Source organism: Chionomys nivalis, chromosome 22 (assembly GCF_950005125.1).
Source record: "Chionomys nivalis chromosome 22, mChiNiv1.1, whole genome shotgun sequence".
In the NCBI taxonomy this organism is placed as follows: Eukaryota; Metazoa; Chordata; class Mammalia; order Rodentia; family Cricetidae; genus Chionomys; species Chionomys nivalis.
The window spans coordinates 48,741,779-48,760,697 of record NC_080107.1 but is presented as its reverse complement, the minus strand read 5'-3'; the positions used below and the strand labels follow the sequence as shown (position 1 = coordinate 48,760,697).

Below are 18,919 nucleotides of genomic sequence, written 5' to 3'. Positions count from 1 at the left end.
TAAAGAATTTTCAAATTCAGCTTCTGAATGTCCACTTTTCTGGGGCCTCTTTGAATGAACGAGGTTAGGGTGGGCTGGGGAGCTACGTCTGCCGGAGGGAAGCCAGGCAGGTTTTTGCACCCATAATGAAATGGCAGAGTCCCAATTTTATCGCCACAAAGTGTTCATATCCAGCCGTATTTGTTCCTTTTCTGCCCTTGGAAAGCTTTCCTCGTGCTTAGGAGTGTGAACTGATTTGAAGGGCTGAGCTGCAGCCGCAGAAATATGTGGTCCCTTTCCACCATCTAGTGGTCAGGTCTTGAATTGCAACAGATCGCATGGCCACCTCTCTGCTAGGTGAGATGCAAGGTTCTCCACCCAGCATCCTTTCATCCTTTGTTTCCAACCAGAAAGGTGGAGTATTTGGGGAAATAAATCTGCCCACTTCATGCATTAAGTGTAATTAGCCAGTGGACTCCTATTTCCTCCTGTACAGTCTTCAAAGACCGCATATACCACCCAAATTTTTACAGAGCTCACACTGACTTGAGACCATTCCAGCTCAAAACAAAGAAACCCCAAAAGATGGTACGCTGGTGAGGTGGGGGTGTGCCACTCAGCTGACTGCACCAGTTTATAGTGTGCCCCACTGAGCTGTCAGCATGCATGTGATGATTGCCAGTTGCGAAGGAAAATTTTTTAAAAAATTTAAAGAACCTAATGGGTGGGCTAAGTACTTTTCTAAAGGTACAAAATAAAGTCTTCCAAAATATGGGAGGAGTTTGGTTCACCCTGACACATTCTGCTGACCACAACTCTAAAGCCACAATTTGTGTCACAGACCAGCATTAACCTTGCTGGTATGATATCATTTGGAGCAGCTTGCCAGTTGGAATAGATTGTGTGCACACATGTGCATGTGCGTGTGTGCGTGCAGAAACCAGGGGTCTACATGGGTATATTCCTTGATCATCTACCGTAGTTTTGAGGCAGCGTCTTGCACTAAACCTGTAGCTCATTGATTCAGTTAAGTTAGCTTAGCCAGAGAGCTCCAGGTATTGTCTGTCTCCATCCCTCACCAGGGGTTATACTGGCTTTTGCATGGATGCTTGTGCTTTGAACTCGTGCTTGCGTGGCTGGCACTTTCCCGGAGGAGCCGTCTCCTCTGGCCCAGGCATCAACCTTTTCAATGTTTTCTGTTTTCCCTGCAGACAGCTATTGTGCATGCAGAAAAATGCAAACTTAGAAAACGATGGAGTAAAGAGCGAATAACTCCTGCTGCCCACCCTGGACACGTGCACACATGCACGCGCACACACACATGCGTGCGCACGTACACACACACACACACATTAGACCAGCTCACCTGCAATCACAGTTCTGTAACCTACTCCCCACTCCCACTCATTCTAAATGCGTCCCCCTGTGCTCACAGTTAAGTGGGGCTCTCCATCAAAGCAGCTTCTCCCGCGGCAGATGGAGATGATTACAGAAGCCACAGCTGGCCAAAATGCAGTTTGCAGCTCATTCCTTCGAATGGCCACATCTCTGCCTTTTTAAAAGCACTTTTTTGAGAATTTTATACATAAATACTGTATTTATATCACTTCATTCTTCCCTCCAGCCTCTCTTGTCTTTCTCCCACTCCCTTTCAACTTCATGACCTCTTCACACACACACACACACACATACCCTGCTGCATCCATTTAGTGTTGCTAGAACATTTTGTGTTTAGGGCTGACCACGTGAGATGAGATAACCTATCAGAGGGGCTCATCTCCCAAAAAGACTGGTTCCCCTCTCAGCAGCCATTTATTGCCTCTGGTGCTGGGGCCATATGACATTTTCCCCTGTCCATGTTGGGGCATCAACTAATGGTGTCACTGTGCAGGTCTTGTTTGAACACTTCCCTAGAGATTGTCTTGTGGCTGGCATCCTGGCTCTCTGGCCCCTGTATTGTCTCCTCCATCCCTCCCGCCACCGCCATCTGCAGTGCTACTTGAGCTTGGGGTAGAGTTGTGTGTATTAATCACTGGGATGTGCACCTCGGTCAGACGGTCTTTGCACTGGGGCAGTTGTGCATTCTACAGTGGTCTTGGCTTCTGCAAAAGAAGCTTCTTGGACGGAGTGAAAGCTGCACTTCCTGTGCTTCTGAGGGAAGTGTTTGGAATGCTGTTGGGAATTGCACTGGTTTAGGACAGCAGCAGTAGTAGGATCTCTAGGCTCCATAGCTCACCGGCCGCAGGCAGTTGCCTGGGTTCGTGTTATCAGGCATGAATTTTTCATGCTGACTAAGCCTATGTCCAAATAGGAGGCTTTGGTTACCTCCAAAGTGCAGGTGCCACTGTTGCCCTCCCGTCCATCATGCTGGTCCTTTGGCTCATCGCCTTACAGCTGAGTAGGACTTTTAGCTCTCCTTCTCCCTTGGTAGCCACACAGCACCTTTGTCTGCTTGAGAGCTACTCCTCAGGAGGAGGCTTCCAGCTCGGCTCTGGTCCCCTCTGACCAACAGCCCAGAGGCTCCTCTTGCTTGGCACTGGGGGTTTGTTGTCTGTGACTTTGTGGGGTACACCCTCATCCCCATGCTGTACCCTTCAGTGGTTACGGTCTGCCATACTGAGCCAGTCCCATGCTGCCTGATGCTGGAGTCATCCCCATGGCCATCAGTGTGTATAACTTGATTCTCTGTGTGTGTAGCTTCCCTGGGTGGGGCCTTTTTTAGAAGGGGAAATGCTAGTTCTTTGCTTTCTAGGTGGAGGTGAGTCCACTTAAGCCACCAAAGGAGCATGAGGTTGGCTTTCTCCACATCCCAACCCCAGCCCAGCGACACTGTGCTTTTAGTGTCTGGCACTGTCACCTACTGCAGAGCTGAAGGCCTCCATGTGCCACATGGGTCTGTGGTCATTGGCTGTCTGCCATCTGCATTTCTCTTGGGAATCTCTCCTGTTGGTGCTCTTGGTGTGGCGGGTTCCCTCCAGCTTACTTAATGTTTATTCCCCCTCCGCGGGGAGCATGTGTGTGTGTGTGGTACACTGGGGAGCATGTGTGTGTGTGTGTGTGGTACACTGGGGAGCATGTGTGTGTGTGTGGTACACTGGGGAGCGTGTGTGTGTGTGTGGTACACTGGGGAGCGTGTGTGTGTGTGTGTGTGGTACACTGGGGAGCATGTGGTGTGTGTGGTACACTGGGGAGCATGTGGTGTGTGTGGTACACTGGGGAGCATTGTGTGGTACATTGGGGAGCATGTGTGTATGTGTGGTATACTGGGGAGCATGTGTGTGTGTGTACACTGGGGAGCATGTGTGTATGTGTGGTATACTGGGGAGCATGTGTGTGTGTGGTATACTGGGGAGCGTGTGTGTGTGTGTGATACATTGGGGAGCATGTGTGTGTGTGTGGGTACACTGGGGAGCATGTGTGTATGTGTATGTACACTGGGGAGCATGTGTGTGTGTGTGGTACACTGGGGAGCATGTATGTGTGTGTGGTACACTGGGGAGCATTGTGTGGTACATTGGGGAGCATGTGGGGGGGGTACACTGGGGAGCATGTGTGTATGTGTGGTACACTGGGGAGCATGTGTGTGTGTGTGGTACACTGGGGAGCATGTGTGTATGTACACTAGGGAGCATGTGTGTGTGTGTGTGTGTGTGTGTACACTGGGGAGCGTGTGTTGGTACACTGGGGAGCATGTGTGTATGTGTGGGTACACTGGGGAGCATGTGTGTGTGGTACACTGGGGAGCATGTGTGTGTGTGGTACACTGGGGAGCATATGCGTGTGTGTGTGTGGCACACTGGGGAGCATGTGTGTGGGTACACTGGGGAGCATGTGTGTGTACACTTGCCCATGCGGGCTTGTGTGCAGAGTCCAGAGCTTAGCATCAGGTCTTTCCTAGCTAAAGTTCTGAGACCAGGTCTCTCCCTGAACGTGGAGCTGTTTTCCTCTAGCTTTGCTGACCTGTGGGCCCCAGGGACCCTCTTGTTGCTGTCCCCCAGCTTGGGGATTACAGGAACAAGCTGTTAAACCTGACCGTGAGTTCTGGAGCTCCAAACACAGGTTCTCATACTCACACAGCAAGCACTACACCCTCTAAGCCAGAGGTTCTCACCCTTCCTAACGCTGCAACCTCTTAATACATGTGTGGTGACCCCCAACCATAAGTATCTTTCCATTGATACTTTATAACTGTAATTTTGCTACTGTTATGAATCATAATGTAAATATCTGATATGGAGAATGTCTGCTACACTCCCCGTCACCCACAGGTTGAGAACTGCTGCTCTAAGCCATCCTCCCAACCCTTTTCATTCACTTTTTAGTGATAATCGTGTTGATTCTTGGAAAATTTCATACAATGTATTTTAAATACGTTAACCCCCCAATTCCTCCTATTTCTACTCCACCCCAACCCTTCTCACCCAACTTTGAGATTTCTCTAATTTTCTTTTCCACTGAGTCCTGTCTATGCTGCCCAGCTAATCTTGGATGGGAGTGGGGTCTGCCCTCATATGTGGTCATCTGTGAGGGGTCACATTGTTAAAGACTCTCCCTCTCCCGGCAGCTGTCAAATGTCAGTAGGGTTCTCAGCTAGGGGTGGGATTTCATATCCACCCTAACCCCCTGTGCAGGGTTCTGTCTGGGCTCAGCATGTGCTGGCCCTAACTTACTGTCACAACCACTGTGTGTTCGTATGTGCATCTGTCTTGTGGTGTCTGGGAAACACTGTGTTCTTGATTGCTGTTATCAAACATCAAACACCTTTGGCCCAATCTGTCTGTCTGTCTATCATTAGGTTTTTGGTTTTTCTTTTTTTTGGGGGGGGGCATTTGAGACAGGGTTTCTCTGTAGCCCTGGCAGACCTGGAATTCATTCTGTAGACCAGGCTGGTCTTGATTAAAAGTGTGCACCACCACCTGGCTTTTTTATTTTAATTACACACCAGTGGGACAGATATAGGTATGTGCACATTAGTGCTCCTAGGGGAGCTGGAGGCATCAGATCGCACCGCCCTGCAGCTGGAGTTACAGGCACTGCAAACTGCCCAACTTAAGTGCTGGGAACAGAACTCAGGTCCTCTGTGAGAGAGCAGAATACACTTTTCCCTGCTGGGCCATCTCTCCAGCACTTACTGCGGGTTCTTATAAATCTTCCAGTCCCCTCTTCCTGAAGACCCAGAGCCTTGGAGGAGGGATGCGATACAAATGTCTCTTTTAGAGCCAGGCTGCACAGTCTCTTATTGTCTGCATGTAGACTGCATGGCGGTCATTACCATCTGCTACAAAGAGAAGCTTCCCTGATGGGGGTGTTGGACCCCTTTCCTCTCAGTCGGGCTCCTCCCCCCTCAGTCAGGGTCTTCCCCTCAGTCGGGCTCCTCCCCCTCTGTCAGGCTCCTCTCCTCTGAGTCAGGCTCTCCTCCCCCTTTTTTCTTTTTTTCGAGACAGCATTTCTCTGTGTAGCCTTGTCTGTGGCTGTCCTAGAACTCGCTCTGTAAACCAGGGTGGTCTTGAACTCACAGAGATCCGCCTGCCTCTGCCTCCTGAGAGCTAGGATTAAAGGCGTGCGCCACCACCGCCTGGCCTCCCTTCTCATTTTTAAGGGCCCTTTTTGCTTTAAAGATGGCTACCTTGGGCCTGGGGAGATGCTTTGGGTTTTGTTTTTGCATCATTCTTACAATAAAAACCACAATATTTCCTTATTTTATATTTTAAAATACTAAACATCAACTACTTATTCTGTTTGGCATGTTTTAGAGAGAACCTCTAGAGCTGCCTTATTCCTAATGTTTTACACAGTTTCCAGGTCGTTTTCTTCTGCACTTTAATTCTAACCTTCCTGTGTGCACCGTAAGGCTTTTCCTGTGGGCGCTGTTCTGACTCTTGCTTTGCGATTGCTCTCACAGATGAAGGGTTAGTTGGGGCCTTCTGTGACCCACTGATTTTCCTAATTAGAGGCGCTATCATTCCATCTGACCCACAGCCTTTCAAGGAGGGACAGTGAGTAGACGACCTTATCCTGAGAGAGGGTCTCCTGGTCTCGATGGACTTCAGGATAAGCTTCGAGAATCTCCTGCCTCAGCCTCACAGGAACTGAAATTACAGACTTATGCCACCACTCCAGCCCCCTTTGTTTGTTTGGGGTATAGTTGGTTTATTTTGGGTGTATGCATATGGAAGTCAGAGGGCTTGCGGGACTGTTTCTCCTGTACCACCATGTAGGTTCCAGAGATAGAGCTCGGGTCCTCCGGCTTGACAGCAGCCGCCACCTTTACCTGCCGAGCTGTCTCACTGACCCCATCCTGTTTTTGTTGGAACTGCACTGAACTCATGGATAATAGGATGATTGACGTTTTACATGGCATGTCCACCTGGGAACAAGTGTGCTGGCTTACCCAGGTCTTTGCGTATTGACCAATGGGAAATCAAGGAGTTTTCTTTGAAGAGTTCTCATGTGCTTCTTTTTGTTGTTCTTTTGAGATGGGGTCTCAAGCAGCCAAGGCTGACCTTGAACTCTCTATGTAGCAGAGCATGACCTTCAACTTGTGGTCCTCCTGTCTTTACTTCCCAGTGCTGAGATTACAGGCATGCTCCACCATGCCAGGTTTTTACAGTGCTGGAGATGAAGCCCAGGCCTTTATATGTGCTGGGCCAGCACTGTGCCAGCTGAGCCACATCCCCGGCCCCTCCTGTTTCCTTTTGTGACATGCTGGGTGTTCTGTGTCTTTGTGGCTCCTGTCGTCAGGGCCCTTGCTTGTTCTGCAAGACTTTAAGACAATCCTGAAGCCATTTTTGACAATTCTGAATCCTCTCAGCCTCCGTGCCATAGTGCTTCCCCTCCTCCCCTGGGAACCAAGGACCTAACAGCTACACATGCACGTACTCAGTTCCTGAACAATTAATTACCCATATACGTACCAGGGTCAGTACCGGAACCAAACTCAGCTCCCCTGGAAGAGAAGTTCTCTTAACGGCTGAGCCTCTGTTCAGTGGTTCTCAATCTTCCTAATGGTGTGACTTTTTTTTTTTTTTTTTTTTTTTTTTTTTTTTTTTTTTTTGGTTTTTCGAGACAGGGTTTCTCTGTAGCTTTGGAGCCTGTCCTGGAACTCACAGAGATCCGCCTGCCTCTGCCTCCCGAGTGCTGGGATTAAAGGCGTGCGCCACCACTGCCCGGCTGGTGTGACTTTTTAATACAGCTCCTTATGCTGTGGTGACCCCCAGCCATAAGATTATTCTCTGCTCCTTCGTGATTGTGATTTGCTACTGTTATGAGTTGTGGATATTTTTAGCTATAGAAGTTTGTCAAAAGGGCTGTGTCCCCCAAGTTGGGAACTACTGCTCAACCTTCTGAATTTACCCAAGGCAGCATTCCTAAGAGTGACTGCCATAGAGGCTGTTCCCTGGTGGCCCAAGGCACCCAGGGGGCAAATGAAGAGCCCAGGAATTAAGGTTGCAGCAGAGATGGGCTTCAAAGCAGCATTATCTGTCAGGGTTACTATCACCAGGGTTACATACCTACTGTACAAAACTAGAGTCAGGTGAATGGTTGGTTTTTGCCAGTCCTTTAGGGAGGGTTTCTTTTCTCAGGTTTATGGGACTTTTTATCTAAAATGTTAAAATAAAGCAATCCCCAAGCTGAGCTAGGAGAAGCTGCCAGGCACCGTGACGGAAAGTGAGCATTGCAGCAGAACTGGAGTGGGTGGGGCCCCAGAACGTGCGCACAGTCTGTCTCCCCGCCTGGAAGGCCGTGTCCTTTCGCACTTCCCTGCCGTGACCTAGAGAAGAGGGGCATTACAAACAGCCATTTTTGCAGATATCCAAGTGAATTCTGAAATGCCATCTCAATGCTCACACACACACACACAGTCTGCCCTGGGAGACCACAGCAAGGGAAGGCTGTGTTTTGTGTCTGTAGAGAAAGCTTGCTCCCATTTTCTCCACTTCTCTGCCTGTCTTTGACTCTCAGATTTTAATAGTCGTGAGCACAAGAGACTTTTCACCGTCCTCATGACGTGTCCCTGCTGACAGTGCTATTGTTGTGGTGGCCTCCATCCTCTGCCTAGCTGGGAAGTGTACGCCTCTCTCCAGGAGAGGCATGAAGGCTGGTGGTCGCTCTGTGAGAGTCAGGTGGTGTGTGTCCATGTGGAGAGGGGTACAGGACTGGTGTGCTGGCTGTTATGTCACTAGTCACCCCGCCCCACGAGGAGCACCCTCCCCCAGTTTGCTTGGGACCCTCTTGCCAGACCTTGCTTTCGCCCTGTCTGCCCATGTCTAAGGAGCCATTATCCAAGCAGGGAACAGATGCCCATAGGAAAAGTTGACAAGATCATGAACCACAGAGGTCCTTCCCTCTTCACCCCTCAGTCTTGCCCTTCAGTTGCCTGAAGGACTGGACGTATCTAGGAGTTCCCAGCCCTGGCTGTTAAATGGGGTCCTGGTTAGAGGGCAGATGCGAAGTCTAAGCTAGCTCATCCCAGGAAAGCAGCAGGCACGCCCACAGCAGGCCCTCCTCAGTCCTTCCCCAGGGTTGAACCCAAGAGCCAAGACACAGTTTGGAGAGCATAGAGCTCCTTGAGTAGTAGAAGACCTTTCAGAATAGAGAGAGGTTCTGGAGGCTGTCGCAGGTGGGAAGGGCGGCAGCCTAAGAACTTACAAATGGAAGACAGGTTTGAGTCCAGGCTTCGGCAGTGCCTGAAAGGTGGGGGGGATGGTGGTGTGGCCCAGGGGAGGCCTGGAGAGCAGGCAGGCGGGCTACTGTGTCTAGCCTTTCAGCTTTTCTGAACCACAGTCATTCACAAAGCTCATCTTCAAGAACAGTATGATTGAGTTCCAGAAATTTTACAAAAACTTGAGCTAGGTATGCAGGTCCATGCCATTAATCCCAGTACTTTAGAGAATTCCAGGCCAGCCAGGACTACACAGAGAAACCCTGACTTTCAAAACAAAAGCAAACAAACTTAAAAACTATCTCATGACGTTTTAAGTAAATTGCTTATTTTGTTTTAGGCTGCATTCATAGCTATCCTGGACTGCCTGGTCTAGCCTCTTCTGCTCCTTCTGCCCTGGTGTTAGGCCATCTGCGACAGCCCAGGCCTCCCTCCACTGTTCTCCATCCCTGAAGCACCTCTATGCTTGAGTCCTGGTCTTTAGTTCCCTACATTAGGGGCCTTACCTGGGCCCCCCAAACTCGCCCTTGTGCGTACCCTTGCAGAACCTTCTGTGACCTGGTGCAGTATAACCTGCCTTTGTTCTGGCCCCACATCCCAACTGCCCCCCATCAAGGGGTAGGCACGGACACCTGGCCAGCTCAGCACTCGCCCCCAGTGCCCCTTTGGACCTGGGCCAGTACCTCTCTGGATCACTCTGAGGTCACAGGAAGTCAAACCCAGCCCTCGGTGAGTGTGGTGCTGGATACAGACCTTTCTACTTTCCTTGTCTAGAGCCCTCTGGTGGATAGGACTGGTACTGGCTCAGGGGAGGAAGGCCAAGAGGGCCAGGGGCAGGTTCGGCTTGTGCTCATCAACCCTCCCTGGGTAGGTAGCACTTCTGTTTCAGGCTGTGCCTCCATTAGCAACCAGTAAAACAGGCCAGGGACTTTGATCAATGCCACTGCTGTCCCCATCTCTGCCTCTTGGGCACAGGCACTGCTGGGTGTGTTTGCACAGATCACCTCAGTGGCTCCCACTGCTCCCCTGTGAGTGACAGGAGACATCTAGTCACCCTTTTTCCTTGAGGCTGAAGTGATCAGCCCCGGTGATGCTGTTCCTCCTACTAGCCGAACATTGGTCTCATGGTGAGGCAGGGCTTGTGGAAACTGTGACCCAAGTCTGCACGAGAGGCCTCGGACTATCTGTTAAAGGTCCTGGGGGCCTGGGGAAAGTCCCCTACAGAGCCCCTGACAGTGACATCTCTTTCCTAGGCCAGGCCAGTGGAACAGTTGCTATGACAGGCTGTGCCCACCAGAGGGTACACTGCCCCGCACAGCTCAGCTGGACTCTGCACACAAATGCTTTTTAATTGAAAAATTTTTTTAATTCAAAAAGGATTTGCTGTTTGTACTCAAGTGCAGGTTTTCCTTATGCAGGAGACTAATGTCTTGAGTAAACAGATCCGGGCTCAAATCCGCCTTCAAAGGTACTGTCTGTTTGCCCAAGGGAGTGAAAGGGCTTCCAGAAGCCGCCCTAGTCTCTTGGGCAAACATTTTGGGGACGAGGAATCCCAGGAGGAGGACATCGTCTGTGGGAAGGTTATCCGCAGCCTAAGGGGGATTATGTCGGGGGACATATGTTGAAATTTCATTTGGGGAATTAGGGAAAACGAGTGGGGGTGGTGACTTTCCAGTCAAGATAACCTAAAAAAGAAAGAAAAACCTCCAGGGAGAGGGCAGGGGACCAAGGGATCTGTGTGTTGTGTCAGCCCCCAGGCTCTCCATGTGTCCGGGCAGGAAAGGGCAAGTGTGTACTTGCAATGCCCCCCCCCACACACACTCCAAGCTAGGGTCCAAGAGAGAAACGGGAATCCAGATGGTGAACTGGAAGGCAGGTTCTTGCCCCATCCAGAGATCTCTTACTCCCAGCCACCACAGGCCTGGACCACATGACCCTACATACTGAGCCCCCACTACCTGGTCAGCCACTTGCTCCCCCACCCACTGCCCAGAAAACTGTAGCTTCATCCACATGCAAGCGCCCAGCCCCAGTCTCAGACCAGGCACTGGGGGCCAGACAGTATCAAATGAAGGACGCGCCTACTGACCGCTTCCTGCTGCCTGGGAGCCGAGCACAGCAGAGACAGTCCAGGCTGTGTCTGTAGCCATGGTCCTGGCTGCCAAAGTGGGGTACCTTACCCTCTTTGTCCCTGGTCCCCACTCAAACACCATGTTTTAGCCTCTTGCCCCTCCCATTCCTACCCTCCCCACGTCACTCCCAGACCGTGTTGGTCACAAGATTGGTCGGGCTGGCTCTCAGAACTGACCCAACATTCCAGCCTCCTAGAACATCACTTAAAAATACACATTTCAGATCCGCCCAGACCCCACCACCTAGCCTGGGACTGACGGGCTCCCTTGTGAGGTTCTGTGGCTCACACCAGGGTGTGGTCCAAGGGCTGGCAGTCCCCACCCTGAGGGCGCAGGCCTGCCTTCTTGTCTTCTGATGTGTGCTCTTGTCTCCGTGGCCCCAGCTATCTCTCAACACCGTCCCTCCACACTCCACCCCCACACATACATGCTGCCTCTTCCCCTGGACACTCCTAGGGACCCTCTCCCAGCCACCACCAGTGAACCCAAATTCCTGTCTGCTCCCCAACCTGCACTTCCTCTGGTGTCCTGCTGCCCCAGGCCTTTGTGCCGTTGGGAGTGGCACCTGGGCCCTCCACCCTCAAGCCTGTACCATTAAGCCCCTCTGCACCTCTGCCTACCATGTCTTAATCACCCCTGTGAAAGACCCAGGTCCCAAGAAGTGCCCCTGCTTGAGTCCTGGGCTGTGTGGAAAGTTCCTGGACCCCTCTGCCACCACCCTATGAGCCGGAGGCATGAAGGATTTCATAGGACCTCGGTCTGCAGTCCTAACACCCACCCCCAAAATGTTCCTTCTCCCACCCCCCACCACCCCTCCAATCCCCAGCAGAATAAGGCTTGTAGGTGCTGACAAAGAAAGCCAACAGGCTCTGACATGTTGCTGTTCAATGACATGCACACATATGAGCAGCCACCAGGTGGCAGTGTTGTGTTGACCATTGCCTGATAGGCTGGATTAGCCTGATGCGCTGGGTTAGCCTGATGGGATGGGTTAGCCTGATGATGGGATGGGTTAGCCTGATGTTGGGCTGGGTTAGCCTGATGATGGGCTGGGTTAGCCTGATGATGGGATGTGTTAGCCTGATGTTGGGCTGAGTTAGCCTGATGATGGGCTGGGTTAGCCTGATGGGATGGGTTAGCCTGATGATGGGCTGGGATAGCCTGATGATGGGCTGGGATAGCCTGATGGGCTGGGTTAGCCTGATGATGGGATGGGTTAGCCTGATGATGGGCTGGGTTAGCCTGATGATGGGCTGGGATAGCCTGATGGGCTGGGTTAGCCTGATGATGGGCTGGGATAGCCTGATGGGCTGGGTTAGCCTGATGGGCTGGGATAGCCTGATGGGCTGGGATAGCCTGATGGGCTGGGATAGCCTGATGGGCTGGGATGCCTTCGAGAGTCATAGGAGAGGGTAGGAGAGTTGGGAGGGAACACTGTGGGCTGCTCTAATGGGCTCCTCTCAGAGCCACCAGATTTTTAGTGGAAACTGCTTGCTACCAGGGATGGGCCTGTGCCACCCCTGGGATTAACAGACCACACCTCACCTTAGAAACGAGTCCACCAAGACCCAGGGCTGGGGCACCTGTCTGAGGGCTCTTGCAGCATCTAGCCCTCTCTCCTGCCCATGCTGGTACCAGATGCTGCGAGGCAGGACACACAGGGTTGTATGGGAGCTCTCTTGACTTCTGGGTTCACACACTGCACCTCGGCTCCCCGCTGTCCCTCCCTCAGGACAGGCTCCTAGCTGTCTTTGGGTGTGTTGTGAGGCTGGTGGGCTCTGTTTGGCCAGTGTTGCCTGGCAACAGGGCCGTGGGGACACACAGCCTGGCTAGGGTCTGCAGCTTCTCTTGCTGTGGTCTGGCCATGTTCTCTTCCACAGGCTGTGTGCTGGTTGGGTTCCTGCACAGAGTCTTCTCAGAGCTGTTTTCTGTTGAAAAGGCTTTTCGGGGGCACTCCCCCCTGCTCCCCCCACTCCGGCTCACCACTTGTGATCTATTGAACATGTTTGGCAACCACTAACCTAAACACCTCTCACCTAATGTTGCCTATTGGGCACCTCAGGCTATCCCACGGCCCACTCCACCTCTGCCAGGATAGGGCACCCTCTGCTGCACCTTACCTATGCCCATATTGCATGTCTCAGCCTTCAGGTGAAATGCGAGGCCCCTCTCCTCACTCGACACATTCTTTTCTTCTCAGAGTTCTCACTGGACTTGGAGTCTTTTACTTCCAGCCCCTACAGAACTGGGGTCTCCAGTGCAAGAGTTAATAATCCCCACAGAACTGACTGTTGGCTCAGGATGGCAGCGTAGGCTGACAAACGGCAAGTTCACACATATTGGCATACCACCCCCCACCCCCCAGCAGCTGCCTGGCCCATCTGTGTCTGCAGGGTCCCCCGGGAAGGTTTGGGGCACAGTGGAGAATATTTGCACAGGGTGTGGGGTTGTGAGAGCAGCCCCAAAGCCCTTCCCTGGTCCCTCAGGCAACGAAGGTGCTGTCCCGGGCAATGCACAGTGTGCCTGGTGGCGAGGAGTCCCAGGCCTGGGGGCTGAGGAAGGCCTCTGGTCAGTCATGGAGTCCACTCACGGGTCTGTCCCCACAGCCTGCAGTGGCCCCTCCTTGAGGTATGAGCAGGAAGGTACCTGCCTTTCAGCCTGGCACAAGGTTCTCATGGGAGCTTGTCAGTGGCACCAGATGGGCACACTACCAGTGCCAAAGTCTCACCCTGTAGAGGCAGAGACTATGAAAGCTCCTACCCATTGCCCCTCCTGAGCCTGACACACGCACACACATGCACATGCACACACTCATGCACAGTGACATATCCCAGCTCCAGCGCCCAGCAGCCATTCTATCCAGGACTCAGCAGGGGCCGCATCACCTCTGCTCAGCTGCGGCCATCCCTGGGGTCCTCTGGCCTGACTGTGCCTTTCTGTTCCTTCCTCCTGCAGTATGAGTATAGCTTCCGCACAGAGCAGAGCGCAGCAGCCCGGCTCCCACCCAGCCCCACCCGGTGCCAGCAGATTCCCCAGTCCTGAGGAGCCCACAGCCTCTGGGGGAGAAGACGTCTCCTGCCCGGTGCCCAGACTACTGATGGGGTGGCTGGGGTGAGAGTTACTGCCTCCCCCACCTGCCCATTCTGCTTGCCCTCCCCACTGACCAAGAGACTCTGGGCAGCTGCATGGTCATATATGGTCATCAGCTTGCCTGGCGAGACTCCCCTGCCTCCCTTGGGAACGTTGTTCATAATTGTGACTAATGTATGTGCTGTTAGTGACCAGAGGCTCCTAGCACACCTGTGTGATGACCACTTACCCCACAAAGAAAGAAAAATTTTTCCCCACCTGGAGTCACCCTTGAGGGCCCAGGCACATGTTCCAGCGGCCCAGTGATGCCCACTGACTCCCTTCAACTGACCGTCACCCACTGCAAGAATCCCACAGAGCCACTGTCTCCCTCCTGGAAGGCTCCAGGGTTGATGCTTCACACAGGATCATGTGAGATGCACCCGTCATCTCTGACCAGTCTATGTGATCAGCAGGCTCAAGGGGCCCCTGCACTTCATGACGACATCGAGACTCCAGACAACTGTGGACTCCTCCCCCAATGCACACACTGGATTCCAGAGAGCACAGATGGGACCCCGCTGTCTGTGGAGGTGACTGGGTGCCTACCAGAATGGAAACTTGGCTGCTAGGGTGCTGTGCCTGGCCAGAGCTCCGACCCTCACAAAGGGCTCATCTGTGGAGCGTTCACGTGCCAGCAACTGCTCCATATGCCTCTGCCTGATGCCCCGACCTGGTGACGACTGACACAGAGCCTGCTCTGAGAGGCCTGGTACCCAGCCCTGCAGGGACACAGTACAAGGGCACCAACTCCTTTCAGCCAGACCCGCTCACAGTCTAGAAGGCATCTCCTTCCAGGATCTGCTATTTTGAAAAGATCCTCTGTCCCAGACATCTGAATTTGGGCTGGAGCAGTTCACAGGTGTCCATCTGAGGTGCCAAGTACGACTCCACATCCGTTGCCATGAAACGGTGGTCACTGCTGCCCCAGCTCTCAGCTCTCTCCATGATGCGCTGCTTTGCCCTAATTGGCTACTGGGGTTTGTCTGACATTGGTCCCCACAGCATCTGTGGATATGAAGGTATGCACGGTGGCCAGTAGCCGTAGGCAGCTCCACACTTAGCTGGTGCAGAGCTCTCCAGTTACAGCTCCAGAGACAGTCACAGGCAGCTGAGAGGCCAACGTGCAAAAGGATCAGGAGCAAGAACCAGCCAACAACATGAGCCAGGGCAGGGCCGAAAATACCTCACCAACCTCCATCAGCCCCTCAGCTCCAGTTCCACGGGCCTCTGTGGCCCTTCTTCCCTCCTCAGCCTTCTCCATTTGATGGTACTTCATTTCCATGTGTGTACTCATCATCCCCCTGCCTCTGGGTCCCTCAGCCTCCGGGCAGCACAGGCCATGAAGAGGTGGTTAGCGCATCTGCCTGTGCCCCAGAGGCACATGGGGTCAAACCTAGTACCACACTGGTGCTCAACAGAGCTGATGAACTGTCCCCAGCTGACTCCACAAGCTGGGGACCCTGAGGACCTGTGTCTACTGCTGCTGGTGTAACACCAAATGTCTTGTGCGACCTGAGGGCCAACAGAAATGGGGCAGCCACTCATGGTCTGAATTGACTGGGAAGGCTGCGGGACAAAGCCCAGGATCTCCTGGCCATTTCCTTTAAGCTTGTGCACAATGTCTTACCACCTCTTTCCATTCCCCAGTTGTGAAATCGTCCCCATCAGGTGATGTCAGGTGACCCTCCCCACTTCCCTTAAAGGAGAATGTGGCTTCCTGCTGTGCTAACAGCCTGGAAGTTCAAAGGTGAAGACAATGGACCCTTTGTCAGGGATCAGAAAGGCCAGAGTGAAGAGGTCCCTGAAGAAAGGGCAGGGCTCTGCAGCCCACTCCTGCACAGGACTCAGCCACTGGGAAGAGGGCCAGCGCATGGTCGAGCTGGAGCAATCTCGGGACACTGCAGACTTAGTGTAAGAATAGCCTTTCTGTGAATGTTGTAGCGTCCATGGCTTCTAGCTTCCGAAGTCTTAAGAACAACTTGGTGTCTGTGGTAGGTTTTAGGTTGCACCCAAGCCCTGGTTTCTTGTCTTTTGGCAGTGGTAGTAGTGGGGTATGCGTGCCCGTGTCCACCTTGTGTGGACCTGGCACAGACCCAGGCCTGGGAGGTGAGGCTGTGCTCCCAGCAGAGCTGAACAGCCTTTTGTGTGTGGTGTGGAACACTTGGCTGCAGCACCTGGCCACGGCGAGATGAGCACACAGACTTGCTGGGAGACGTGAAGAACTGCAGCCGCTCCCTTGGGTCTCCTCCTCCCCCACCAGCATGTCCGCAACTGCTGCTGTCCCTGCGAAGCACACACATCTCTCTCGAAAAGGCTAACCAGAGCACAGCACCCTACCCCATCACCCCACACTGAAAAGTTGGCTCCTTCCTAAGGGCCTTGGAAATGGCACACAGGTGTGAGCAGGGCAGGGTGGCTCCAGGCTCACTTACAAATTTATCATAAGGCCAAGTCTAAGAATACATGTCAACCCCACTCACCTCTAGAAAAGGATAGGTTAGAGCCATGAGTGTTCTTCCTGGGGTGGCTGTGGCATGTGGCCCCCTGTAGCTGTGGTCATTCTGCAGGAGGAAGCCAAAGCCCGTGTCAGAAGGACATACATATAAGGGGCCGAGATACTGAGCACACCCCTTCCTTCACTGGACATGAGACTTGGCAATCTTAAGCACATTCCTGCCGTCCCCCCAAACAAGCCCAGCATTGGGTGCTCTTTGCCCGTCACTTGAAAAGCCTGAGGCACGTCTGTAAGCTTGCCAGTGGCAGAAGGTCTTGGGGCCAACCATCTGGCCTTTGTGCCCATCCCTGTGATGGACTTTCGATTGCTAGGAAGTCACCTCACCATGGTAGTGGGTTCTGGGCATGGGTCAGGCTGGGAGCCTGTCCTGTGCCTCCTGAGACCCGAGGGCCCCCAGACTGCCAACATCTCTCCTGCTGCATTCATTGGAAAGGGCTTTGATGTGCCGCCAGGTCACAAAGTGCTGGGCTCACGAAGTTCGTTTGCATCCTTCTGACCCCAGAGCCTGATGAAGAACCTGGGCCCTAATTCCTGTGCCCGGCTCCCTCTCAGGTGATGCAGCACATCAGGGCAGCCCAGCTGAGCAGCTGCAGCATCAGCACCAGTCTAGGCTCTGTTGCCCTTCAAAGACTCGTTAGCTGCTGGGCCACTGTGTGGCGCTGGGACAAGGACCTAGGCGTAGCTGCCTTCCTGTGTATTTATTCAAGGTGACTGCTTGGCAAAGGGAGGTTTCACTGTGTGATTGTATTCTTAATATAATTTGTTAAATAAATGTTTGTTTTAACCTCTTTTCCCCAGTTTGCTGTTATTTTTAAGGCCACCAGAGGTCAGTGTCCCTCAGGGGAGGCCTCTGCCCAGCTGCAAGCTCTCCCTCCTGCTCTCTAGGGCTCCTGAGGGCCAGGTGGTCACTCCCTTAGCCTTTCAGATTTCTAAAAAAACGGTGACTTGAGGGTTTCAGGGCCACAGACGTCCTTGACCCTGGGAAGCTCCTGAAAGAAATCTCAGTTACTGTGAACACAAGGCCCCAGAAGACTGCAGAGGGCTCTTTGATCTTCTGCCACTGCATCCTGTCTCTGGACCTCAGGGCTGGTCTAGCTATCAGAGTGTTGAGATGCCGCTTCCCTGATTTGGGCCTGTCCTAGCTGCTCACCTGTGGCAGGATGCCACCTGCAGAAACAGCTGAGGGTCACATACACATTTGAGGTTCCTTGTGAGGTCATTAGCAGTGCTCTGCCCCACAGCCTGACTCCTGGGCTCTCCGAGACTTAGGGGTGCCTCTATACCTGTTCGCTCCACTCCCCAAACCCAGCCTCCTATCTCCAGTCCCTCCCCTGAATCTTTGAGGGGAACCAGATCTGAGTTCTGGTTCTGACTCTGCGGCTTCCTTCATCTGATCCCAACAGCACTCATCTGGCAGATGAAGGTCTCCCTCCCTCTGGAGCTCCCTCGGGAAGTCGATGGCGTGGGGGAAAGCGTGTCGAGCACATGGCGGAGGCTGAGTGACGTGGAGGCTCGGGTCTGGACAGTTAGCCGGTTAGCTACGGAGCCCAAAGCCCCTCCTGTGCCCTACATCTGAAACGCCTGGGAAGTAAATACAATAGGAGTCCTCTGTACCACTTGGGAAAGACGGAATGAGCCCTGGTGCCCAGGGCCTGTATTCCCTCGTTTCCCCAAGCCCTCCAACCAAGACCAAAGTTGGTGAGGTGCCCAAGCCAAGTGCTTACTGTGGGAGCCCAAGCCGTTACTGATGCCCCCACCCCGCAACAGTGTACAGGACACCCACAAGCAGATAAGCATGATTATAATTTGGATTTCAAATGTCTTCCAAAGGCCGAGTGATAAAGTCATAGTTGCTAATTGACAGGCTTCTCAGAAGCGCTTGGGTCGTGAGGCTTTGACAGTAGCAGTGGCTACCTGTGTGCTTATAATCTGATGGGCCATTAGAGGCAGCAGAAAAGGAGTGACTCCTAATTGAGGGGACTCCACCCTTGGGGCTGCCCTTGGTATATGTCCTGTCCTGTCTTCCCATCTCCTCCCTGCTTCCTCAGTCACTCCAGCCCAAAGCTATAGAGCCGATGACCATAACCTGAAATCCCCGAGAGTCGACAGACTGCTCTGTGTTAAAGCTGAGCTGCTCCAATGTGTTAGCGTAGCAACCGAAAACTGCCATGGCCTCCATTACAGTCTCAGTTCAGAAACGGCTGAAGCCCCGTCTCATCCCAAATCCAGAGTCCCAGGGCCCAGAAGGTCAGCAAGGGGACAGTCCTTCTCTGGCCTCAGCACTGGCGGCCTAACCCCTCCCTGGAGTGCAGCCACCCTTAGCAGCCATCCCTCCATCTTCTTTGAATTCATCTTTCCTGCAGGACCCTTCACTCTCACTGTACCCTAAGAATGAAGCCTGAGTTCTCCAGAGTCCCAGATCTGCCGATAGCCATGCTAAGTGACCTGCAACTCCCCACCTGTCTGAGAAGCCTCCTTGTCTTTGCCTAGTCTGTTCCT

At 52.9% G+C, this 18,919-nt stretch overlaps 1 protein-coding gene across 2 annotated transcripts in view; it reads left to right on the top strand.

The window, feature by feature from the left end:
* Positions 1 to 17,210, top strand: part of Mvb12b (multivesicular body subunit 12B) — a 150,370-nt gene extending 133,160 nt beyond the window's left edge. For both annotated transcript variants that reach the window (XM_057755350.1, XM_057755351.1), the window contains exon 10: positions 13,729 to 17,210. In XM_057755350.1, coding sequence (XP_057611333.1) covers positions 13,729 to 13,815 — 87 coding nt within the window. In that variant the 3' untranslated portion in view covers positions 13,816 to 17,210. The remainder of the gene's footprint in view (positions 1 to 13,728) is intronic.
* Positions 17,211 to 18,919: the final 1,709 nt, after the last annotated feature.